Below are 27148 nucleotides of genomic sequence, written 5' to 3' on the forward strand. Positions count from 1 at the left end.
GTATCATGAGCAATTGTGTGGCTATATTATCAAAGAGAATTTTGATAATATAGCCACCCAATTGTGCTAAGAACCAAATTACAACTTAATATTTAACTTAGAGGAGTGGATAGATCTTAAGGATTGCACTTTTGTGCAACAGTAGAAGTCTGTTAAAGTCTGTGTCTACGTTTTTCAGTATTATGTTCTATCTGTCGTGGATCTTCTTGGCATTGTGGAGTCCTGGAGTGTAGTGGTTAGAGCATTCACCTCACAAGCAAGAGGATTATTGGGTTTGATTCCTGGGCGAGGTGAAACCTTAGGCAAGATTCCTTACTCTACACGGCTGTTTACCGAGCAGTAAGTAGGAACCAGTTTGTTAGTCGATTGGCAGATCGCTTTCTGGGGGGTAATAAATCCTCCCCCCCCCCTCCCCCAATAAAGTTTGGTCACTGAATTTACGACTGTTTGTGTGTAATTAGCTGCTGCATTTCGCCCACAAAATTGACAAAATCAATTAACAGTATATTCTGTGAAGTGCTTTGAGACATCTCAACAACATGACAAGGCGCTGTATCCAATGCAAGGATTATTATTATTATTAAGGTGCTTTGAGTTGGTCATCCTATGTCAAAAACACTATATAAGTGCAAGTTGTTACTCTTAAGTCTCTTTGAATGATAGCACACTCCTTAGAACATCCAACTCTTCTGTTGACGATTTCATTCTATATTCAGTAACATCTTCACTCCCTTAGAGCACGCAACCTTAATAATAATAATTTGGTCACTTAATCCATGAATGTTTGTGGGACAATGCTGTGTGCAATTGGCTGCCACATTTCGCCTACAATATATATCCTAAGATATATAAATCAATATATCAATTCACCTTGAGGGAGGGTGAAGAGAGGAAGAACTATAATACATTGCACGTTCTGTTGTTGCTGCAAAAAATAAAAAAATAAATAAAAGCTTCCATTGGAACTTACTAAGTGGGCATATTTACTATTAAAACTGCAAGAGCTGTAAACACACAGACTTAGTTTCACAAAATACACAAGTGTTTTGCGAAGCGTTTTGAAACGTCTCGAAAACGCACTATATCAAATGCAAGGATTATTATTGTTATTATTTCCCTTTAAAAACATCTCGATGGAGATCGTTACCAAATTGCAAGTCAGAGTCCAAAACCAAATATCTGCTCAACTCTTTCCATTCCTGCTTCTGAAACTGGGCAATGGACTATATTTTACTCTGGTTATTTGTCCTGCGCGGACGCCAGCTCTCTCCGAGATAGTTCTCCGCAAAAACACAAGAAACTGCCGTATACGTGGGGATAAGTACATGGGCCCCAGGAAAATTATGCTTCGATCTTTCAATGGGTTAATAGTGCAGCCAGGACCAGCGAGGGCCGCGGTGAGTGAAGGGTAGATTTTATGAATCTGTCTCGGGGCAAAGTCTGATGAGGACAGGATTTTATCAGCGTGCTTAGAGGTGCCGGGAACATACTATCTCACCTAGAGGTGCCTGGAACACACTATCTGACCTAACCGCAACCATGTGATTTACAAAGAATTTCAGTACTGTACATCAGGGATTACAGTAAAATAGGCATTAGTGAAAGGAAATTGGTGGCAGAATTTCTGATTTTGTCTGATGATGGCTGATTTTATTTTACTCTATGGTTATAGTGCACCTTGCGCATATTGTTTAAACTGAACACAGAATTCCCCTGAAATCAATTCAGAAGTCCCGTACCTCGATTCCCCACCTATAATAATATAACAACAATCCTTGCAATTGATATTTGTGGAGTCCTGTAGCTCAGTGGTTAGAGCACTTGACCCGCAAGCGAGAGACCCGGGTTCGATTCCCGGTAGGGTGAAACATTGGGCAAGTTTCCTTCCTCCACACGCCTCTGTTTACCTAGCAGTAAGTAGGAACCCGGTTGTTAGTCGATTGGCGGATCACTCTTTCTGGGGTAATAATTCCTGCAAAAACAAAATAATAATAAATTAGTCAGTCAATCCACGACTGTTTGTTGGGACACTACTGTGCGCAATTGGCTGCTCACAAAATATAAAGTCAATTCACTTTACAGTATATTCTGTGAAGCGCTTTGAGACGTCTAAACGATAAGATAAAGTGCTATATCGAATGCCAGGTTTATTAGTATTTAAACACCTGCAGTATAAGTAGTTGCAATCTGAAAATGCAGCCTAGGATTATTATTGTTATTATTATATAGCACTTTATCATGTCTTCACAGAGGGAGTGGACAGGTTTAGGATTAGCAGGTCCATAGGTAGGAAGGAGCAAGGTCGTGGAGGGCCATGAAGGCGAGAGATTAGCAAGAGTAGATCATTGTGGAGAACAGTCGGTTTACCTGACCTGAGCGAGTGTCCGCGAAGTACAAGAGTTGCCACCAATTTCCTTAAATCTTCAAATAAAATGTTTATTAAATTCATCTCTGTTTGCAGCACCACTTTCCAACTAACACTGTAAAGTTACACCTCTATATTACTGTACTTTCAAGTGAGAATTTTCGCGGCTTTTCACAATTGTACAGGTGCCCGACAAACTGAAAACAAAATCCATATCCCGCTCTTAAATTAAGCAATACATTACCCAGACATAAATTAATTAATTATCCATCTGGACTGGTCCAAGTCAAATGATTTCATCAAACCAGCAAGCAAGTTTAACCGCAATCTCAATGGTGATTGCAAACGTAGAATGTCCCTGAATTATGTTTGACCTGGTGAAGGGAATGGTGTGTGGCTTCTTCACACATCGTTCTGATGTACTCCTGCTACAGAGGGTAGGTAGCCTGGCGCTCTCTGTCACCCTTTCCTCAGTCCTTCCTGATGTGGTACATAATCCCCTGGAGCACTTCTTTAGAATTCGTCTCAGGATCCACAGGTTTCCCTGGTGTTAGATGCTCTGAAGGCTCTTCTCCATCCGCGTGGTGGTTTCAGGGTGGACTTGACCTTTTACTCTCAAATTGCGGAACAATCCCGACTTCCTCTTCCCTTCCAGGATTCCTGTCTCCTTGCCCTTCCCTCAAACTATCTTCTCCGAGCTGGGAAAGGTATCTCTGCAATAAGAGCACAATTCGCCGCTGTTAAGTATGAGCTAGGATTGAACACAAAGCAATACTCTCTCACAATACTGTTTACCTAGCAGTAAATAGGAACCCAGTTGTTAGTCGATTAGCGGATCACTTTTCCTGGGGTAATAATCCTTTCAAAAAAAAAAAAAAAAAAATGTGGTCACCCAATCCACGGCTGTTTGTGGGACACTGCTGTGCGTAATTGGCAACCGCGTTTCGCCCACAAAATACACAGTCACTGTACTTTACAGTGTATTCTGTGAAGCGCTTTGAGACATCTCAAAGACATGATAAGGCGCCATATCAAATGCAGGGATTATTATTATTATTAACTGTATCTCAACGAATATTTGGAAACTAAAATGGGAGTGGATCGATTGCCGAGAGTTGATTATTGTTTAATGGCTCAATTATTAAAATTAACACCCTAGTCATCACATAGATTTCACATATACTGTATACCTGAAGTGTTATTGTTAAATTCACAGTCCCTCTCAAATTACTATTCACTAATCTTGTCGGCGATGGCCTTGCATTACTTGCTCAATTTGTTACATCTGCCAGTAAAATAATCCTTTGGAATAAACTTGAGCCATGTTTGTTTAGTATTTGGTGCAAATTGAGATACAGATGGCCAGGTTTTTGCTTAGTGGGTAATCAACGACTAGAACAGGTCTCTAGGAAATATGGTAGAGGCCAGGACACTGGGATTTGATGCTGCGATTGGGTGGTGGGGGGAGAGTAGAGTGGGTGCTCTAGAAGAATGAGATCGGATGGGCTGAAGGGCCTTCTTCATCCAAGCCAACCTTGTGGTCTTGTGAGGACCCACACTTCTGACCCAGAGGCTGGAAGAGTTACCTCTCTGCCATGCTGATGAACTAAACAAAACTGAGTGCGCTAATATAGCCCTGGGGTTCCAAACAGCTGCCTCCTCTTTTGGAGTCAAGTGGATGCACTTCTAGATGTGCTGGATTGTCTTCATTAAGGCACCTTTAACACATCCAAATTTGACCAACATATGGTCAAACCCAGTGTTGTTTAGCATTCTCCTGGAGTCCAGCAACTGGAGGAGATGTTACAGTCAGCATTCCTCCCTCTCCTGCAGTCCTTTGCTCTCAGTGGACTTCAGCACTTCATCCGACCCATTGCTTATGTTAGCGTAAAGCCTTTGGGAGCTAACCAGCGAGATATTCAATACGACACACACACCAACTGGTTTAATACTTTGTCTACTGGACGGTTCCCAAATAAATGTCAGCTAGTTACCCATCTATGTGAAAATTGGAATTCTGTCAGCTATTTTCTATGGCCTGACCATAACTAACACATTCCCAATTTAATGAGGAAACCTATACCTCTTCAATCATTTCAAAGTGCTCTGCTGTTTCATTTAGAGTCTGGATGTATTAGCTCGCCAGGGATTTGCAGAGACTGGAACCAGTGCCTGCCGGAGTGCCAATTGCATTACGAAACGAGCTGAATATTCCAAACCCTCTGAAAACTTAGCTCGGTGTCTCAGACTCGAAGAACATTCAATGGCCTTGAATTTCTCTCGTGTCTCAAGTGTAAGACCACCTATGTTCACCTATTCAAGTGCTCTGGGACGCTACCCTACGTGAGGGGCGCTATATGAATGCAAGTTGTCGTTGTTGTTTTAATACCTCCCCAGTTATTCAGCATCTTGTCACATCACCAATAATAATAATCCTTGCGTTTGATACAGCGCCTTATCACGTCTTCGAGACGTCTCAAAGCGCTTCACAGAATATACTATAAAGTGAATTGAGTGTATATTTTGTGCACGAATAGTGGCAGCCTATTGCACACAGCAGCGTCTGTGCCGGTGGCCCATTCATAACGTTCCTTAACGGCCTCCCGCTGGACTGTAAACTCTCCTTGATTCTTTAAGTTGAGCATGGATGGATAATGAACGCTTTAGCACGTCATCATCACGATTATTATTATTTGATCATCAGTACCATCAGATCTGAATCAAGCTCTGGCCTCATCCAATGCCCACAGGTGAGCAATTCCAGGAAGGACCAATGGACAACCCTTCGAGGAGAGGCGAATGCTCTGACCACTAAGCTACAGGACTCCATATCTGGAAGGGAGCCAGACAGCTAAGTACTTGTGTTACCCAGTCATGCTCTCATTTGCTTTCCTTTGCTAAAACGGGTTGCAGTTACATGCGCGAGCATCTTCCCCTGTCAGCTAACGGTCTGAGATTACAAAACCTGCTTGCTGCTGATCTCATGGGTCCCTGATCAATAATAACCACTCCAGCCGACGGCTTTGCTGCTTGACATTTGAGCATCTGCTGAACATCTACAACTGAAACTCAAGCCGCTTTGACTCATGCCGCACTTTCGGGAGACGTGTGCCTGTTTTTAAAAATGCTTTCATGTCCAGTTACACCGGCAGGAATTAATAATCCAATAATTATCCTTGCATTTGATACGCTATCTTATCACATCTTCGGGAAGTCTCAAAGCGCTTCACGGAATATACCAAAAAACTGAATCGACTGTATCATTTGTGGGCAAAACGCGGCAACACAATTTGACAAACGGTGTTTTGAGAAACGTCTTTACAGACCGATCAAAAGATTCTGGTGTTTGTCTGAGTTAAATAGAAAGAAGGTGTGAAGTATCTCTCTCTCCACTGCGCGTTCAAATCTCGGAGACTAAACATGTACACAATATCCAATATAACAACAGCAAATTACATTTGTATAGCGCTTTCACGTCGGGTGGAGGTTCCAAGGTGCAGGCCGGTCAGGAATTTGGACCCGAACAGGGGCTTGGGATCGAGAGGGGTGGAGGGCAGGGAGGGAAGGGGTAGGAGGCTGGCCGAAGGCGTAGTCGGAGAGGAGTGTCTTGAGACAAGCCTTGAAGGAGGCAAGAGGGTGAGGCGACAAACAGTTGTGGATTAAGTGACTAAATTATTTTTTATTATTACCCGCGGAAAGCGATTTGCCAATCAGCTAACCTAGCAGTAAATTCCTACGAGGTAAACAGAGGCATGTGGAGTAAGGAAACTTGACAAAGGTTTGGCCCTGTTGGAAATCAAACCAGGGACCTCTTGCTAGCGAGGCGAGCTCGCTAACCACCACCCTAACAGACTCCATGGGACTTCAATAGAAAAGGACTTCATCCCTCATTTCCAACCTCCATAGTAACAGAACCAGCATTAGGCATTGATAAGCAAACCACTACCCACATGTGATTCAAGATAACCTTTTCTTTAGACTATGAATCAAGCACATGAATTCAACCTTGAGAACAACACAACTGGAATTCCACCCCCTCTGGCACATTGCCCATGTAAACTATCTGAGCCAAAATATACATAGCTATCTCATTCAGCATGAACATAGGAAACTAGAACAGGACTTTAGCTCATTGAGCCTATTTTACCAGTTAATATATCTTGGCAGATCTTTTAATTCCAATGCCCTACCCTTTAACCATACCACCTTAATACAACAACGAATTACATTTCTTTAGTGCCTTGCACATTGGGAGGATAGTTAGGGATTTGGACGCGGGCTGGGGGTTGGGATTAGGAGGGGTGGAGGGCAGGGAGGGTTGGAGTAAGAGTGTGGCCGAAGGTGCGGTCGAAGAGGAGGATCTTGAGACTTGCCTTGAAGGAGGCAAGGGAGGGAGTGAGGTGAAGGGACTGGGGGATGGAGTTCCAAAGGGTTTGAAGCAGAGAGGCTGAAGGCCCAACCCTATCACACAAATGTTTGGCTACCTCTCTTTTACATACAGTATCTCTGTTGATTCCACCTCTACAGCTTTCTGCAGAGCATTTGACAACTTCACAGCCCTCTGAGTGAAGAAATAGGTTCACGTTTCTAACTCTTGGTTCTGATTTTAAGTCTACCCCGCTTTGTAATGGATCCTCTAACAGAGGGAAGAGTTGTCACAATCCAATTTGTCAACTTTTTTCATTCTTTTAAACACCTCAATCAAGTAACCCAGTAACCTCCTTTAACCTCCTCCAAATAAGGTATGAGCAGCCCTCTGTAAAAACTGTCACCTCCTTGCTTTTACATTCCATTATATAATGGCTTACAATCAAAGAAATTATATCCCCCACTTTAAATCTTAGACACAAAACTGTCTGCTTCACTTGTAAGCGCTTCACTGGGTATTTGTCCCAAGAATTTATTTTCTTTGAAGCTTATTCTTTGAACTGCAGAACTGAAATGCCCCAAAGACTTTCCTTTGTACCATGTGTTGTTTCTTAGTTTCATTGGTGAAGATTTGATACTGCATAAAGCTGTCCATTAATCTTGTCCAATTTTCTCTGATGTAATCTGGTGTTGGTGGCAATCCAAGAGACTAATGGAAGGGTTATCACAGCACTGAGAAAAGCATTTCAAAGTGCATGGAATGAGACAGGAGCTTATAAACTATTATTGGAGAGGATTTCCCCACATTAAGGACTATTCACAATGTTGGAAGCAGTGAACTGGGATTTGTATTAATGCTTCTTTCATTATGTCCTGAGGAGGAATGTTCTGTCATGCTTGAAAACCTCTTAAACGTTCCCTGATGTCTTTGCAGAAACAGCCCCACAATGTCCAGTTTACAGGAAAACGGTTTGAAGATAAGCAACTTGCATTTACAACAACAACAAAATTATATTTGCAAAGGGCCTTTCACTTGAATTTATCTAGCACCCTTCACAAAAGGTTAGTGTCCTGGAGCACTTGAAAATGGTGGAGTCTGATGCCGAGCCAGGGGGAGAGGGAGGAGGGAGGTGACCGTAAACACAATCAAAAGGAAAGGTCTTCAAGTGGGATTTGAAGGCGGAGGGATTGAGGGAGAGAGTTCCAGAGCTTTGGGGCGTAGTGGTCAAAGGCAGGGTCACCGATGGTGGAGCAGAGGGGACGAGGAGACTGGAGCCAGCCGAGCAGAGGCAGCAGGGAGTTGGGTGTAAGCAGGTTGTAGAGGTAGGGAGGTGCAAGGGCATGAAGGGATTTGAAAACGAGTGAGAGGATCCTCTCTATTGAGAAAAATATTCTCTATTTTCGCTATTAAGAAAATAGAGAGAGAACGTCTGAGGATTGCAAGGAGCTCACTCACCTGTAGATTCTTATAGTGTATGGTACTTCTGCAATGGCTGGTCTTTGCTGCCTCCTCAGTGATGTAAAAGATGCCACAAAGCTTGCAATAGAATCCTGTTCTCGGCTCCACAAATTCTACACCTGAAAAGTGAGAGGAGTTGGGAATAAAATTATGTGATAGTAATCCTTGCATTTGTTATAGCGCCTCATCACGTCTTCGAATATACTGTAAAGTGAATCGACTGTATAGTTGGTGAGCAAATTGCGGCAGCCAATTGCGTACAGCAGTGTCCCACAAATAGTCGTGGATTGAGTGACCAAAATTTCTTTTCCCCTCTGTTGCCAAAATTCTGACACATATACTTTCCCTGCATACCTGAGTGCTGCCTTCTCAACTCTCCCTATCTCAGATAAGTCACTGTAAAGCTCCCCGGGACATTACTCTGTGTGAAAGCGGTTTATATGTACCCAAGTTGTTGTTGTTGTTGTTGTTGAGTAAAAGGAACTTGGACGATGATCACAGAAAAAATTGTGCGTCAAAATGTTAACGCAGGAAAATTCAGTGCAAGTCTCTGGCAGTATCAAACTGAAGGAAGGGAATGGCCTGGTCGATAAGGTTTGAGTAGGTCAGAAAGATAGGATGGGGAAAGGGTGGGCAATGGGGGAAAAAAAAGGTATCTCAATACATTTCCTCCAGGGAACCTCAATACAGTCGGAAGGAATTTCACAGTAAGAAATAGAGAATCCAATTAAAAATCTTGTATTCTGGAGACCATGTTGTGTAAACGTTTAAAGACTATTAGGAACCCTTTACATCATAACACTGCTGAGCAAAGACTAAGATAAATACCACTTCAGTAAGACTTATAAAACTGTGCGTTCTAATGTTACACTCAGATATTTTTACGACTCTATAAAACCCTTTCTCTAAAACATGTGCTTCACTCTATAAAGATGTCACTTTTTATGATATGTTTTTAATCAAGCTCCAAAATGGTTTTATGGAGAGGGTGCTTGCTTAGCCACAGGTTTCTCCAGCACTGCAGTAAGTTGCGGGTAACTGTAAATAACTCAAGAAGTGTATTTTGATCTGAGCACGATTGTAATAAAAGATTGAACGTTAAATGTGATGGAGAGGGTGAGGTGTTGTGACATAACTTACCAAGAGGGATACTAAGGTTACAGAAGACGTTATCTTGTTCTCGTGGCAATGGGGATTGCTGTGGTTGAGAGACTTGTTCATTATTTCCAGGGAGCTCGAGTATAGGTTGACTTGAATTTTCTGGGGGTTAGCACAAAACGGAACTAAGACATTTTTACCAATTTCTGCTTAACCGCAAATAATCCTTGCATGTTGTTACTAAAACACTAAACAGCAAAACATACAGGGATTCCATCACTACGGAAACAACATTTATTTTTAACTTGTGAGTAGATTTTTGTGGTAGTTATGTACCTTAAGTCGGCTTCAGGGAGCACGTTCAACATTCATCAAATATTCAGGCATCGTTGTCGCATTTTAGTATAGACGGGTAAAAATCATCCTGGCGTGATGATGTTTCAGTGAAACATTAATATCATATAAATAGTTAAATGTTTGGGAAAACAGGAATATGATGTTTTCCCAAATGTATTATTATTTCTTGGCACCTCCCTACCTCTCCGTCCCGCTTACACCCATGCAACCTATTCCCCTTTGTTCAGCCGGCTCGGGCTTTCTACACATCCCTCGATCCCTCCGCTCCACCATCGCCAGCTACGCTTTCAGCCACTGTGTCCCAACCCTCTAGAATACCCTGTCTCAATCCCTCCGCCTTGCTCCGTCTTTTGCCCATCTTCAGATCCCTTCTGAAGACTTTCCTCTTTGACCGTATCTACTGTCACCTCCCCTTTCTCCCCAGATTTCTGCCAAACTACACCAATGGTGGGCTGGCCTTCAATCACTCTGCCCCCACCCTCTGGAACTGCATCCCGCTGTCCCTCCACCTCGCCCCCTCCCTTGCCTCCTTCAAGGCCCGTCTCAAGACCTTCCTCTTCGACCATGCCTTCGATCACCCTCCTTCCCCCCTGCCCTCCACTCTCCCCGACCTTGGGTCTGAAACACTGATTGTCCAGCACCTTGGGACATCCTCCTGACATGAAAAGCACTATACAAATATAATTTTGTTGTTGTTAAGTGCTACAAGACACTACCACGAGTGAAGGGCTCTATATAAATGTAAGTTTTTCTTCTTCCCTTGACATGCTAGGGCGGCCTGATAGACATTAGACAACAAGGCATGTGCAGAGTCAGTTTGTTTGTGACTGAACCATTTCTGGTTAATTAGGAACATAGGTACAGGAGGAGATCATTCAGCCCATCAAGCCAGCTCTGCCAGTTTATTGGATCAATAAACTTTTTTCAATCCCATTTTGCTGCATTTTCTCCATTTCTCTTAATACCCTTATTTCCCAAGTTTCTATCTGACCCTCATTTAATACCTTCATTGAAATATCCTTGGCCCATTGGGTCAAATCTTCTCTATCCTAAGAAAGTTCAATCATGAGTTCACACAGCTGACAGTAAGACCTACCGAGATCAGTACAGCATAATTTCACTAACATTTTGAACAACCATTCTCTAAATTAGGAGCATTGAATTTAACATACACTAAAAACGTTCAATGTCCAATATCACGTAGCAGCTTTCGAGGAGTTAGCGAATTCGAAATGAAGAATTTTGCTTTAATATAATAATAATCCTTGCATTTGATATAGTGCCTTATCATGTCTTTGAGATATCTCAAAGCGGTTCACAGAATATACCGTAAAGTGAATTGACGGTGTATTTTGTGGGCAAAACGCAGCAGCCAATTGTCATGGATTGAGTGAACAAATCATTATTACATTTATTTTAGGGAATTAGGGACTAACAGTCAGGTTCCTACTCACTGCTAGGTAAACATAGGCGTGTGGAGTAAGAACACTTGCCTAGCATTTTGCCCTGCCTGGGAATGAAACCCAGGTTGTTTCCCTTGCGAGGCGAGTGCTCCAACCAATACCCTACAGGACTCCTGCTTTGATTTTAGTAACAGATTGATAGATGCATGAAAGTGTCGTGTACCTTTACTCAGTGCTTCTGGTGGCACTTTGTGGAGCTCATCTTTGTGGAGCTCAACCACGTCTTGGCTAGTTCCATCCATTGCTTGGTCAGTTCCCTGTATTTCGGGCACTTCCACTGAACTGTGTTCCGGTTCATGTAGTCTGAGTGCAGTGTCACAATCCTCGTTGTGCTTGCACTGGCTCTCTGCTGTCTCTAAATGTCCACTGGATTCACCATCACTCAACCCTTTGTCAATCTCAGGATGTACCTGTTGTTCGGCCTCAGTACTCAGAGTCTGTGCATGTATCCTAATAGAATCAGACGTGACTTGGGAGTAACTCACAGACTCCATGCTAATCCGGTCACTGCCTATAGTTGGAGTTGGACTCATTGGCCTGGAACCATCCGATGAAACCCTACAGTGATCTTCACTGTTTTTTTCCCAATCAGAGACCATGTCCTTTGTCACCAAGGCTTCAGGGCTCATCTGCATCCTTCTGTCGTTGGGTTCAACACAGTCACTCTCCTTGATCTCCAATTTCTCAGCCTCTACTTCCATCGAGTGCTCTTCCTCTCCCCCCACCTCGTCTACTGTTACGAACTCTTCCATCCTGCATTGATACCATCCTTCTCCCTCCGCCTCACTTCCACTTTCCCACGTGGGACTCTATGTCGGAAGAAGATATCATTCAAAAAAATAAGATGTCCTTTGATATCATTATTGTACAATTATAACTATAAACAGATCTCTGTTGGTCAGTTCCAATTAGGAAACTGCCCAGTGTGTTGTTATTTACAGCAAGATTTGTTTTTATGATAGAGGGATAAGATTTGCTCTTTTGCAAATTGAATAGATATACAGGGTCCTGGACAGTGTGCTATAATAATATTAATAATAATAATCCTTGCATTTGATATAGCACTTATTACATCCTTGAGACATTTCAAAGCACTTCACAGAATGTATTGTAAAGTGAATTAACTGTATATTTTGTGGGCGAAACTCAGCAGCTAATTGCGCACAGCAGTGTCCCACAAACAGTCGTGGATTGAGTGACCAAATTATTATTATTATTTTTGATTTGCTTATTTGAACGAAGGGATCGTGAAAGGCGCTGTACAAATGTAATTTTGTTGTTGTTATTACACCCAGAAAATGATCTGCCAATCGACTAACAAGAGGGTTCCTACTTACTGCAAAGTGAACAGAGGCGTGTGGAGTAAAGAAACTTGCCCTGCCCCAGGAAATAGTTTGATTCATTTGACTTATTGGATGGTATCAGAGTGTCCTGGAATCATCGTTCCAGTAAGCATTTAATCACTTACTTGCTGGTTTGTGTTTTGCTCCAATATTAGTTCATGTGATCCTCTTTGGCTGAGAGGCGATGAGAAGGACTCTTTGCTACAGCACCTGTTCCCAGCCTCCTCCTCCGCCTGCAAGTACAGTGGCTTTGTTCAATAAAAATAAAATAAATAAAATACACAGCAAAACAGTGCTTTGCTTGAAAATACAAACAGTCACAAAAAACAGCATCACAAGTACGGTTCAGATAAAGAAAGGCCGTTTCAGCCCAACTGATCTCATCCTTCCAGAACACCTACCCTATCGTTTTCCTACCACAGCATCGAGGTGTGTTTTTTTTTTAAATGAGTCCAGTGTCTTCCTGGTAACCTCGTCCCTCCCAAATTCAACAGTCGGACACAATGTGAATGGTGCTATATAAATGCAATTATATAACAACAATAACAACAACTTGCATTTATATAGCGCCCTCCATGGAGGGTAGCGTCTCAGAGCGCTTAACAGTGGCGGAGCCTGACTCTGAGCTGGGTGGGGGGGGATGGTCATAAGCACAGTTGAAGAGGAAAGTTTTCAGGTGAGACTTGAAAGAGGGTGAGAGAGGGGAGGGATTGAGGAACAGTGTTCCAGAGTTTCGGGGCGTAGTGGCTGAAAGCGCGACCTCCGATGGTGGGGCAGAGGGTGAGAGGGACGAGCAGGAGGCCGGCGCCAGTCAACCGGAGTCGCAGACTGGTGGATTGGGGAGTGAGGAGGTCGGAGAGGGAGGGAGGTGCCAGAGAGTCAAGGGATTTGAACATGAGTGTGAGGATCTTGAAGTCAATCCATGAGGTGATGGGGAGCCAGTGGAGCCTGGCCAGATGGTGAGACGTGGGTACGGAGTTTGGTCCAGGTAAGTATGAGATTATAATATATGATCCTTGTATTTGATACAGCGCCTTATCATGTCTTCGAGATGTTTCAAAGCACTTCACAGAATAAACTGTAAAGTGAATTGACTGTATATTTTGTGGGCGAAACGCAGCAGCCAATTGCGTACAGCAGCGTCCCACAAACAGTCGTGGATGAAGTGACAAAATAGTTATTATTATTATTTGGAGGGATTATTATCCCCAGAAATACGATCCGTCAATCGATTAACAACCGGGTTCCTATTTACTGCTAAGTTAACAGAGGCGTGTGGAGTAAGAAAACTTGGCCAACGTTTTGCCCTGCCTGGGAATCGAAACCAGGTCCCCTGGCTTGCGAGGCGAGTGCTCTAACCACTATGCTACAGGACTCCACAGGAATTAGTTGTTGCTGTTGTAGTTGTTGCAATAACCCATTTCAGTCGTTAATTAACCTCTGAGTAAAGAGATACTTACAGGTGCCTGTGCTGTAATTGCCCTTTGCAAACTCTAAACCAATGCCTTGGTGCATCAGAAAGCAGTCGTTTCAATAGCAGAGAATAATTATAGAAGTAAAAATTGGTCTCAGCGCTTAGAACCTTTACATTAATGTAGGAAATGGTGAATAAAGGACCGAACCCTCAAAGGGCTTCTAACACCAGAAGGAAATTTGCTGTTGAGTATTTCGCCGCACCAAACCAACATGCAGTTTGGAACAACAATCCTCATTGTTGCAAGTCAAACAATTTCACAAGAACATGAGAAAATATTGAGAAAGAAAAGACTGTTAATTACTCGTAGCTGTCACAGTGCAGGAGGCCACAGAACCTTAGTTCAACCTTAAATACAGGCTTCCTCAAATCATTAGTTCCTTAAATCGGTCACCCCCCCGCCCCACCCCCCCCCTCTTCCCCTCCCTTCTCCGCCCCCCCTGACCCCAGCTCCGGTCTGAAATGCTATACACTGTCCAGCGCCTTGGGACGTCCTCCCGACGTGAAAGGCGCTATACAAATGTAATCTTGTTGTTGTTGTTGCTGTTCCTTGCCCTGGGAAACCTTAGGCCGTCGGTCTATCGCTCTTCCAACAGAGCTGTTGTGAACAATCCCATTCATTCCACAGGATCCCGTTCAGTTTTGCCCCACTTTCAGATCCTCTTTATATTAACAGGCTCTTAAAACTGTCCTGACCTTGAAGGAGGAACAGCAGCAGATCAATCTACCGCTCCATTCTGCAGAGCTCAACACGGTAATTGCATTCCACACATGACTCTCACATTGCCCCGAGCTTTGTTCAGAGGGCACACCGCACTTCAATGCCACACACAGCTCGATTTAACCCCTTCAGAGATTCGCATCGTCCGACAAAAATGACATTTTTAATACATAATAATAATCCTTGCATTTGATATAGCGCCTAATCACATCGTCGAGAGGTCTCAAAGCTGAATCGACTGTTTTATTTTATGGACGAAACACGGCAGCCAATTGCGCACAGCAATGACCCACTGTGAACAGAGGTGTGTGGAGGAAGGAAACTTGCCTATGGTTAAAAAAATATTCCCTTTAAGAGATTTCACACGATCACAGGCAACAGCGTTAACATCCTAGGGGTTGCCAGAGCTGGGTTTGGTCACCTGAAAAAGACAAGGAATTGCAAACGGACATGAAGAATGTCTTTCTTACCTCACTGCCGGACATTCCCCCTTCACCTTTGAATTGTCTGTGTCTGTCGCATGCTCTCCCTTCGTCCTTTTCAATGCTTCTACGCAGTCTGTTTGCGTGAACTGGGGATCTATGGCTATCGTGTTCACTCCTGTTCTCAGTTTGATCCTGGCTCGTTGAAGTTCCCCTGTTGCCTGATCGCAGCGGAAACTCACTCTCTTTCCCTTTGGACCTCGGCGAATGCTGGCTCCTCGTTGATTTAAGCTTGTGTTCCTTCCTGTAATCCTCTTCATTCCGGGTCTTGTACTTGGCTTGAAATGGAACTGGACTGGACTTGACATGTTTATCCTTCTGCCTGTGGGCTGCGTCCCCTCTATCCTCCAGTGACTTCGGACTCAATCTTGCACTGGATTTCGAATGCTGTTTCCTGTCATGTCCCCACTTGTCAGTTCTGTCTCTGCTCTCCTCTCCGTAACTCCTTGATATCGAGTCCTCCTTTTCCTCCTCCCTCCTACCAGTGTGAGCGAGATATTCCCATGACCCTCTTTGTTCCGTCCCGTTGTTGCGCTCCCCTCTGCTGGTTGCCTTGGGGCTCTGATTAGTCCGGCGGGGGCTGATCGAGGAACGCTGGGAGGAACTGCAGGAAGCGAAACTTGGGCTGTGGGATTCCATCCAAGGGCTTGATGAACGGGCGAGGGGGCTGCGGGATCTGGTCCGTTCTTCTGGAAATCTGTAGCAGGGAATGAGTGTGAGAGACGATGCAATTTGAAACGAGCATCCACAAAATCATTCGCCATCATATTGACCCAGGTTCCCTTTGAATTCTACCCAAACTGATGTAATAAATACAGCGTCCTTTCTTTATCGTCTGCATTTTTAGCGCTCTGAGACACTGCAATATAGGGTACAATATAGAACCAAGAGGAATCACATAGCATAGTGGTTAGGTCGCTTGCCTTGCAAGCGAAAGGACCCTGGTTCGATTCCCGGGCAGGGAGAGACCTTAGTCAACTTCTCACTCCACTGCCTCTGTTTATCCAGCATTAAGTAGGAACCCATCTGTTAGTTGATTGGCGGATCTCTTTCCTGGGGCATTAATCCCTCAAAAAAGAATCCTTCACGTGTTTGTGGGACACTGCTGTTCAGTCAATATTCAGTCAATCCACTTTACAATATATTCTGTGAAGCACTATTGAGATGTCTCAACGATGTGATAAGGTGCTGTATCAAAGCAAAGATTAATACTATTATAAGTTATTGTTGTTTTTAACAGAGTTAAGGGTGAAATGAGTTTGTTTCCAGTGCCTTGGGACGTCCTCCCGACGTGAAATGTGCTGTACAAATGTAATTTTGTTGTTATTGTTGTCTCAAGTCAGTTCCTCCTGCTATAATTTCTCCCGAGGTTGAATTAATTCAGTTGCTTCTCTCAAGGGGGGTGATCATTATTTGAGGCCAACACTCTTGAAATTTGGTTGCAAAGAGGTGTCAGATTGTCTCAGTAGGTAGGCCTCTCGCCTCTGGGTCATGAAGGTTTAGCATGACATTATTTGAACACAGAAGAGATTTTCCCTCGGTGCCATTGCCCAATATTATTCCAGAAAACAATTGGTCATTCGTTTAGGAACATAGGATTTGCTAGACAAGAAAAAACCAAGGTCCATCGAGTCCGCCCTCTACCATCCCGGTAGTTGAATGCCACAATAATGGAGATGTTGATAGCAATTAATTCTGTATGGATTAGTCTGTATGGTTTAGACCAGCCACTTCATGCGTGTTTATGAGTACACACATTATTAGTCGACAAATACTCAATGTAGGTCAAAGCTGCAGCAAATTTGCACACAGAACACTTTACAGAAATTCCTTTCCAAGTGCTTTTTGTCGTTATAGGTATGGTATGAAGCACAAGGCCTGTTATTATTTAGAGACTTTTGAATGCACTGTGAACGTGTCTACTTTTTTTGGAAGTGATTAATCTACAAAAGTGAGTCAAGAATATTCTGAGCAACATAAAGAGATGAATCTAATGGTTAAAAAAAAGGCACTGCAAATGCAACACACGATTAAAATCCAAGGAAGAGACAATGCTGAGAAGCTCCTGGCCTTGGATAAGCTTTGCCAGAATTAAGAGCAGAGAAACCCAGTCATGTGAAAACCAACAAAACAAGCACACCAGTAGCTGCAGCTTGAATGTGATCACAGTCCAGAGCATGTGTGAAATGTGTCTAATTGAAAAGCAGAATGGAGTTCCCTATAACTCAACGTCATGTGCTTGAAGGAGCTCAGTCATCCCATTCATTGTTGAGCATTTACGTTAGGAAATGGCGCAAATTAGGACAATTCCAGAAGATGAGGAGAGGCAGTCAACGTCTCTGCAACCCCTTCCAACCTTCATCAACGTCGAGGTATCTCAATGACGAGGAGTCCTGTAGCGTAATCTTTAGAGCGCTCGCCTTGCAAGCGAGAGGAGCTGGGTTCAATGCCCAGGCAGGGTGGAAACTTTGGGCAAGTTTCCTTACTTCACATGCCTCTATTTACTGAGCAGTAAGTAGGACCGGTTGTTAGGCGGTTCTTAAGCAATGTTTTGCCCTGCCCAGGAATCTAACCCAAGTTCTCACGTTTGTGAGGCTAGTCCCCTAACCACTAAGCTGTAGGAATCATCGTAAATTCCATTGTAACCTTAGCCACACTTGGCTGCAAGCAAACAACCGGACTCATTAACAGTGTGCCACAATTAAAGTGATTTTGAATTACGTCTCTGCTCAGGTATTGTTCAATGGAAGCGTTTTACCTGTCCAAGTCTTTGTATACTTCCCTCTCCCTTTGCGAATTAATGTCGTTGATGATTGATTCGACATTCTTTCCCGGTTTCTAAGAAATAATTAAAGGATACAGATTGAAAATGGCGATGTTATGGCAAACGATATTTGCAATTCATGGTGAAAACATTAAATCCTGTTTTATAAATGCAAATATTATTATATTATGTGCTGTCACTTCTATTCCTGCCTTCCTTTTAGCTCATCAAAAACACTGTCTCTTCTCCGCCACCTTGTGGCACATAAAGCACACTTTTTGTCATCCAAGTTGAGGTTTGCCTTCAATGCATGAGATATCCTTCTGATTCTAGTCTGCTGCTCCTGTCTCCTCTCCTCGGTCTCTCTATCAGTGGCCGAGCACCCTGGCTCCCAGAACTCCTCTGCTTACCTTCAGCCTCTCTGCCCCAACCCTTTGGAACTCCATCCCACGGTCCCCTTCGCCTCGCTCCCTCCCTCCCTTGCCTCCTTCAAGGCCCATCTCAAGACCCTCCTCTTCGACCGTGTGCCTTTGGACACCCTCCGACCCCTACCCTCCCCGACATGAAAGGCGCTGTGTAAATATAATTTGTTGTTGTTGTTTCACTTTCTCTTTCAAGACCCTCCCAAGAACATTGTATTGACCAAGCACGTTTGGTCAACATCCCAAATTCTTCCCTCTCACCTGCAACGGTGCTCCCTGTCATGATTTCTTGAGCGCTTTGAGACGTTCATTCTAGATGAAATGGTTGTGTAAGTGCCAGTTGTTCTGATTGTCAGCTGGTAGTTTTGCCTATTGCCAATGCGAGGCACAAGCTCTAGATTGTGGCAAAGTGTTTGACATGGTGTCCACCGGTCTCGGTAGGAAGAGGAGAATCATAGAGTCCTACATCACAGAAGGAAGCCATTCGGTCCATCGTTCGTACCTGTGACAGCTTTTTGTGCCTGTGCCGGCTCTAGCCATCCATCCAAGTACGCTCCCCCACCCTCCACCCCAACCCCGCTCTTTCCCCATAGCCTTGCACTTTTTTTTTCTTTCCAACTCTATATGCAATTCCCTTTTGAAAGTTGTTATCAAATCTGCTTCCACCACCCTTTCAGGAAGAGCAATCCAGATCATAACAACTCACTTCATTAAATTATGTTCCCTCATCTCCCCTCTGGTTCTTTCACCAGTTATTTTGAAATCGGTTTGCATGGGGAATGGGCGTGCAGTGGTGGAGAATTAGAGATTTTCCTCCGGATGGAGCTTCAAAAACACCTTCTGTCTAAACTAATTCTATAATGCTATTAGCAAGATTCTCAAAATCTATAGCCAGGCTGTCCCAAACCCCCCACCTCACTGACCTCAGATTCATTTGAGCTTTTTAGCATTTCCTTCTCTCTTTCTCTCTCTCTCTTCTGTGCCTCTCCCCTCTCACTGAAAACTATATTCATAATTACAAAAGTCTGTATTAAATGCCCCCTTAATCTTCTCATCTCTGTCAAAAACAGCAGCAACTTGTCAAATCTCCGTTTGAATATTGTATATAAACCCTCAGATGTTTTCAGTGGTAGGCACTACATTTTTGCTCTCGCTCTTTGTGGCAATTGAACGTCGTTCTGGTCAACAATCTCCCAGTAAACAAACAGAAAAAGGCCCATTGGGCTTCCTTACCTTTAACTTCAGCTCCTTGTACTGCTTGGACATTCGGACAAGTAGCTGTTGCTCGCTGAAGACCGGGGGCTTCTGCTGGTAGAACTGCACCATTGCTTGTGCTGCCTCAGGGTAAGCCATCTCCAAGAAGGCCTGTGACAGAGACAACTGGATCAGCTTCAGATTCGGCTCCCCCTGTGCCATCACCAGTGGCCGAGCCTTCAACCCGTACTTACCCCCACACCCCCAACTCTTTGGAACTCTTCCGTGTGATTCAGCCCGTCTCAGTTGGCAGCGCTCTCACCTCTGAGTCAGATGGTGTGGGTTTAAGCCTATGTCAGGACTTGAAACCCATACAATCTAAGCTGATGTTACAATGCGGGGCTGGACGCATGAACGGAGAATGTGGATGTTAAAGATCCCACGGTACGGTTCAAAAAGGGATCTTTCTCTGCCTGCTTTCAAACCCTCTGAAAAGCTTCTTTCACCACTCCTTCAGTCAACACCCACATACTCCCCCCACACCTCCTTTCCCCTCTGCTCTGTGATCCCCATCGTCTTTGTGAAGTTCTTCGTAGAAGGTGCCAACACGTGAGTGGAACATGATAATAACAACAACAAATGACATTTACACAGAGCCTTTCACGTCGGGAGGATGTCCCAAGGTGCTGGACAGTCAGGGATTTGGACCCGAGTTGGGGGTTGAGATCAGGGGGATGGACAGGGAGGATAGGAAGGTGCCCGAAGGCATGGTCGAAGAGGAGGGTCTTCTAATATATAAGGCTCTACATCAAATGCAAGGATTATTATTATTATTATTATTATTAAGTTGTTGCTGTTGTTTGCACACCTGACTTGTGGCCCTCATGAGGATGTAGTTGGTGACTTTGCCGAAGGGAAGGCCCAGATTGATGACGTCACTCTCGGTACAGCTTCCTTCAGGGATGTTGCAGATGTGAACAACCCGACTGGGACCAGATTTCCTCTGTGGAAACTGAGCAAACAAAGGAATAACTGTAGAGGAAAGTGGGACTTCTTCATATGTCTTGTGGAGTCCTGTAGCGTAGTGGTTAGCGCACTCGCCTCGCAAGCGAATCCCGGGCAGCAGGGCGAAACGTTAGGCAAATTTCTTTACTCCACCCTCCTTTGTTTACCGAGCAGTTAGCAGGAACCCGGCTGTTAGTCGATTGGCAGATCGCTTTCCGGGGGTAATAATCCCTCCCTAAAAAAAATTAATAATAATTTGTTCACTCAATCCAAGACTGTTTGCGGGACACAGCTGTGTGCAATTGGCTGCCGCGTTTTGCCCACAAAATAGCCAGTCAATTCACTTCACAATATATTGTGCAAACGTCTCAACGACGTGATAAGGCACCATATCAAATGCAAGTATTATTATTATTATTATCTGCACTGGTGAAAATATCTGAGAGGTCATTGTACCCCACCTACAGGTGGAAATTCCCATGTAGAAAGCCATCACCATGCTTACAAGTATCCAAACCAGACTGAGCCATGTTCCATGTATGTATGCAACCTACGCATGGAAATTTCCCAGTGTCTGGAATAAAATGCACACCCTCTCCCTGGAGGGACACACTCTGCTTACCTAACTCTGGAGAGTATTAGGTGTAGGTTGGCGAGAGCCATGGCTTAGAGACCCCAGAGTATGCATTGGGGTAACAGCTGGATTCTAACCAGCTAAAACCACATAGTTTGCCATTGACATCACTGTCTGGCAAGCTTTCCCGCTGCTTGTCTAGCGAGGACCACCCTAGCCATCAGGGCTTTGGCTTGAAGGGTTAATAGGAGTCAAATGGGAAGAATCTCTGCCCCCAGTGGCTTGTCTGCCCTTCCAGCCAGTCAGCCAATGAGCTAGACTGTACTTCCCCCTATTCCAACAACAACAACAAAATTACATTTGTAAAGCGCCTTTCACAGTAGGAGGATGTCCCAAGGCACTGAACAGTCAGGGATCAGGACCCCAGCCTTGGGGGGGAGGGTTGAGATGAGGGAGGGCAGAGGGTGTAGGAGGGCGGCAAGAGAGGGAGCGAGGCAAAGGAATTGTGGGATAAAGTTCCAAAGAGTGGGGGCGGAGAGGCTGAAAGCCTGGCCGCCGATGGAAGGGCGGGTCGGGCGGGAGACCTGGAGCAGGCAGGAGGCTGCTGAATGGAAGGAGAGGACAGGTTGATAGGGGATCAGCAAGTCAGCAGGAGGGAGCAAGGCTGTGGAGGGCCTTGAAATTGATGATGAGGATTTTGAATTCTATCCTCTGAGGGATGGGGAGCCAGTGGAGTCGGGCGAGGGTGGGGTAATGGGGTCATGGAGCCTGGTGCGGGAGAGGACACGAGCTGCAGCGTTCTGGATGATCTGCAGCTTATGAAGGGAAGAGGTGGGGAGGTTGACAAGGAGGGATTTTCCGTAGTCGAGCCTTGAGGTGACAAATGCATGTATGAGGGTTTCGGCGGCCTGAGGAGTGAGGCAATGGCGGAGTCGGACAACGTTGCGGAGGCAGGGGAAGGCAGAGTGGGTCATGGCATGGATGGTGTGAGCAGCACGGAAACCCGATTGGAGGGGCTCATGAAGGGAGTGGTAGAAAAGGAATGAGTGAAGCTGGGAAACAACGACGTTTTCAAGGACCTTTGAGAGAAAAGAGAAATTGGCGATGGGCCGCTAATTAGAAGGCAGGGGTGGGTCCAGGGAAGGTTTTTTCAGGACGGGGGTGATTGTAGCTGTTTTTAGGGGGTTGGGAACAGCGCCAGATGAAAGGGAAAGATTGATAGTGTCAGAGAGTAGAGGGGTGAGGAGGTGGAGCTGGGAGGTAAGGAGAGTTTGAATCTTTCGAACTCTCTCCTCTGATTCCTCCGCCTTACCCCCTCCTTTTGCCTCTTTTAGATCACAACTGAAGACCTTCCTCTTTGACCGTGCTTACGATCACCTCCTCCCTCCCCCTGACTCGGTGTCAGGCTCCGCCACTTTTAAACGCTCCTAGACGCTGCCCTGAGTGAGGGGCGCTCTATGTTATTGTAGCAAATTTACCGAGGCCATTACTGTACTGAATTTCGTCCACAAAACACACACATTGCCACCACTCGACCGCACATCCTGCGAAGCATTTTGATGACATAATAAGGCGCTATGTCATATGCAAGTGTTAATTATAGGATTATTATTACTCAGAGAACCCCCTTTTTTGGGTGAAACATACTTGCCACCTATTTATTACTCTATCGATCAGGCTTGCACTACTCCAGGACGTTCATTGCTGCAACATTAGATATCATCAGATCTCTCTGATGCTACAACAGTGTATGCTGATCCATTTCTTTCTTGCTCAGAAAGAAAGTCTCAGCAACATGAGGACAGCTTAGCTTCAGCAAGGCTGGCTTGCTTGGACATGGCAGGGTGCCACCAAGCACGGCCTGTGGCAATAGCTCGGCCAAGTGAGTGGTAAGGACGCACATAGCAAATGGTGAGTTTCCAGCAGCAACAACAACAGCTTGCATTTATATAGCTCGCACCACCCACCCAGGCATCGTCCCACTCCAATCAAGTGGAGTGGAGTGGTGAGGGAGAGAGAAGGCATGGGGGAGTGAGGCATCCATTGCCCATCAAATAACACAGTCATTACAACTTTACAGTAAATCTTGTGAAGCGCTTTGAGAAAGGCAAGTGTTGTAAAAGGCACTGTATCAATAATAATAATAATCCTTGCATTTGATAGAGCGCCTTAACACGTTGTCGAAACATCTCAAAGCGCTTCACAGGATACACCGTAAAGTAAAGTGACTGTATATTTTGTGGGGAAAACAGAGCAGAGTCCCAAAACAGTCATGGATTGAAGTGACCAATTTATTTATTTGTTTATCTAAAGGGATTATCACTCATGGAAAATCATCAATCCGCCAATCGACTTACGGCTGGGATCCTACTTATTGCTGGGTAAACAGAGGCGTGTGGAGAAAGGAAACTTGCCTGAGGTTTCATCCCTTTTAAAAATTGAAAGGATTTATTCCTCATCCTCGCCAAGCTTAGACTGTGAGAAAGCCTTGTCTGCAAATAAATTCTCAATAAGGAGTCAGCATTCTTTAAAAAAAATTCCAAGCGCTAAATAAGAACTTAATGCAGCCTCAGCAAACGCAATGAGCAACTTCACTGCAAAAATCCAGCTAAAGAACATATGTTGGAAATCCCAGTGGGTTTAATCTGTCCACTTGTCAACTAGCTGGCATGAAACAAGGGGGCCTCTTGTGTAACAATGTTTACACAAGTCGACATTCTCGCTCGCACGCAGGGTAATAGATGACATCTGTGCTCTTTGAGAGAGTATTTTCTTTTTAGCACATTTGAAACTTTGACCGCCATGGAAAATCACAAAGTGCCCGAAGTGGAAGGACGAGTAACAATAATAGCTGTTGGATTTGATGCAGCGCCTTATCACGTTCTTCGAGACGTCTCAAAATGATTCACAGTGTGTACTGTAAAATGAATTGACGGTATATTTTGTTGGCGAATCGCGGAAGCCAATTGCGCACCGCAGCGTCCCACAAACACTCGTGGGTTGAGTGATCAAATTATTATTTTTTTTAAAAAATGTTTTGGAAGGGATTATTATTCCCTGAAAAGCGATCCGCTAATCGACTAACAATCGTGCTCCTACTTACTGCTCGGTAAACAGAGGCATACGGAGTAAGGAAACCTCCCTAACGTTTCGACCTGCCCGGGAATGGAACCCAGGTCCTCTCGCTTGCGAGGCAAGTGCTATAACCACTACACTACAGGGCTCCATCTTTTATGTAATGTGTGCTGGAGAGGTCACAAGTCTTTGGTTTCAATTCCCACCTTGGAGGAAAACATCATCATTTTTGGAAACAAGGTACATGTCGTCTTTCAGCCAGTAATCATTCAGTCAGTCAGTCAGTCAGTCAATCAATCGGTCTCCCAGAAACCTGAGCTCTTTGCTGACTAACTTTCCATTTACCAGACATCAGACCTCACCTCTCTGTTTCCCCTCATCTCCCCATTGGTTCAATTGAATGGCACATACCAAATTGTTCAGTTGCACGAGGCCAAGTGAAGACAGATCCAATACATTTACTTGAATCAGTCCTTAAAGAGCACTCGTTGGTCTTCCACATTATGTATGATGGAGTGGGTGGGAGGGTGAGTGAGTGGGTGGGTGGATAGATAGAATGGAAGGAACAGACGGTTCCCAAGCCCTGAGCAGTAACACGAGAGGGTGTTGTGCTGACTTTAGAGTTGTTTCACAGTCTGTGTGGCAGCTGCTCGCAGCTTTACATCCATTGATGGTGTTTGCAGAACTGGAGGGAAGAGTGTCACACTCCAGCGGCTGCTGAGGCCTGTAGTAAAATCTGATCTACAGACACATGCAGAAAAAAAAACATTTCCACAGAAGACTGAGCCAACGCTCGCCCGTGCTATTTGCGATGGTGTCAAAGACAATTCTGTCTGTCGGTCAATATGTGAAGCTCTCATTTTATTTGTGAGCGCTGGGCCCACAATAGCGCTGAGAAATGTCTCTCTTAAATCCTAAGAGTGACAGCGGTTCCAGTATTTACATGCTTCGTGGCCTGGCTAACTTTATGTTTTTTTTGAGTTATCAGCAGATGTTTTGTGACACAGAAACACGAGGCTAAAGTTCTTCAGATGTGCAGAATAGTTGTGTTACTGCTATGCTGATGTGTTTTACTAAAATAAACCCTTAAAAGCTATCTACGAAGTTTTATACCATATGTTCTTTTTAACTGCACGTTGACCAATCCTTGCATTTGATATTGCGCCTTATCACATCTTCGAGACGTCTCAAAGCGCTTCATAGAATATACTATAAAGTGAATCGACTGTAGATTTTCTGGTGAAATACGGCAGCCAATTGCGTTCGGAAGCATCCCACAAGCAGCCGTAGATTGAGTGACCAAATTTATTTGGTAAGTGGGGTTCCTACTTACTGCAAGGTAAACAGAGGCATGTGCGGTAAGGAAACCAGGATTTCCTCATTAAAGAATCCTGTTAAAAGTAGATTGCATCTGAACACAGTTGGCAAAATGGACACCCCGTAACTGGGGAGCTTCTCTCACTGTGAAGACCTGTAGCTTAGTGGTTAGAGCACTTGCCTCGCAAGCAAGCGGACTGGGGTTCGATTCCTGGCAGGGTGAAACGTTGGGCAAGTTTCCTTTTTAAAAACAATTTGGTCGCTCATTGCACAATTGTTTGCGGGACGCTGCTGTGCACAATTGGCTGCCGCGTTTCGCCCACAAAATATACAGTCACTCCACTTTGCAGTATATTCTGGGAAGCGCTTTGACATGATAAAGCGCAATATCAAATGCAAAGATTATTATTATTATCAGATAATTAATGATTTTAGGACTTGGGAAAGCACCGTGTGAAGGAGATCAACTCTCGTTTTTCAGGGGTTAGAGTTAAAGGGACCTTTTCTGTAGTCGATCAGATAAAATATCTTCAACGTTTCGGAGTGAACTGAAGGCCGTCCTCAGCTGGCGTATAAGCACTGAACGAATTTGCAGTCATTAGGGGTTTTTTTTAAAACAAAAAAACAACGCTTTCTGTTTGATTCTGTGGAATGATAAAGCGCTATATCAAATGCGCTCTGTGCAATTGGCTGTCGCGTTTCACCCTCAAAATATATGCAGTCAATTCACTTTACAGTATATTCTGTGAAGCGCTTTGAGACGTCTAGAAGACGTGATAAGGCACTGTATCAAATGCAAGGTTTATTGTTATTGTTGTCCTGAACAACTTTCCTCCAGATAAATCACAGTTCACAGAGTAATTGCAGCGACTGTGTGTTTGGTGGACAAACAAACACCACAGCCAATTTGGCCACAGCCACGGTTATCCCACAAACAACTAAAATAATAATAATAATCCTTGCATTTGATATAGCGCTTTTCATGTCGGGAGGACGTCCCAAAGCGCTTCACAGAATACACTGTAAAGTGAATTGACTGTATATTTGTGGGCAAACGCAGCAGCCAATTGCGCACAGCAATGTCCCACAAACAGTCGTAGATTGAAAATGACCAATTTATTATTGTTTTGTTTTTGGAGGGATTATTATTAGGTGTGTGGAGTAAGGAAACTTGCCCAAGGTTTCGCCCTCTGCCTGGAATTGAACTCAGGTCTCTCGCTTGCAAAGCGAGTGCTCTAACCACTGAGCCACAGGACTATGAAGTGAACGGACAGTTTTATGTGGAGGGTGGTTGGTCAGGACACCAGGAGAGAGAGAGAGAGACTCCCTTTTCTTTTCAATTCATCCCACGGGATCTTTAATGCCCACCTAAACAGACAGACATTTTAACATCCCTTGCGAAGGGCTGTATCCATTCCAGATGCAGGGAAATTCCCACGTATAGATGTCACACATTTTTGGGTGATCAGTCTGGATTTGGATACCTTAAAGCACAGCAATGAGTTTCTGCATGTATCAGGCTGACCAAGAACACGTCGATCCAAAGGTCAAGGCTTTGGAATGTATTTACTGTAATGCACTTTGAGATGATGTTTTGATGTAATGAGGTGCGATAAAAAATCCAGGTTCTTTCTCTCCCACTTTCAGGAAACTTAAGGCATAGCTGG

At 44.3% G+C, this 27148-nt stretch overlaps 1 protein-coding gene across 1 annotated transcript in view; it reads right to left on the bottom strand.

Annotated features, from left to right (window-relative positions):
• Positions 1-2415: 2415 nt before the first annotated feature.
• Positions 2416-27148, bottom strand: part of rbm20 (RNA binding motif protein 20) — a 78570-nt gene continuing 53837 nt past the window's right edge. Inside the window, exons 6-14 of the mRNA XM_007903613.2 lie at positions 20379-20522; positions 19550-19681; positions 17889-17968; positions 15119-15827; positions 12579-12686; positions 11274-11919; positions 9333-9452; positions 8190-8311; positions 2416-3078 (exon numbers count right to left, since the gene is read on the bottom strand). Of these exons, the coding sequence (XP_007901804.2) occupies positions 2956-3078; positions 8190-8311; positions 9333-9452; positions 11274-11919; positions 12579-12686; positions 15119-15827; positions 17889-17968; positions 19550-19681; positions 20379-20522 (2184 nt within the window). The 3' untranslated portion in view covers positions 2416-2955. The remainder of the gene's footprint in view (positions 3079-8189; positions 8312-9332; positions 9453-11273; positions 11920-12578; positions 12687-15118; positions 15828-17888; positions 17969-19549; positions 19682-20378; positions 20523-27148) is intronic.

This window comes from Callorhinchus milii, unplaced genomic scaffold, assembly GCF_018977255.1.
Source record: "Callorhinchus milii isolate IMCB2004 unplaced genomic scaffold, IMCB_Cmil_1.0 Scaffold7, whole genome shotgun sequence".
In the NCBI taxonomy this organism is placed as follows: domain Eukaryota; kingdom Metazoa; phylum Chordata; class Chondrichthyes; order Chimaeriformes; family Callorhinchidae; genus Callorhinchus; species Callorhinchus milii.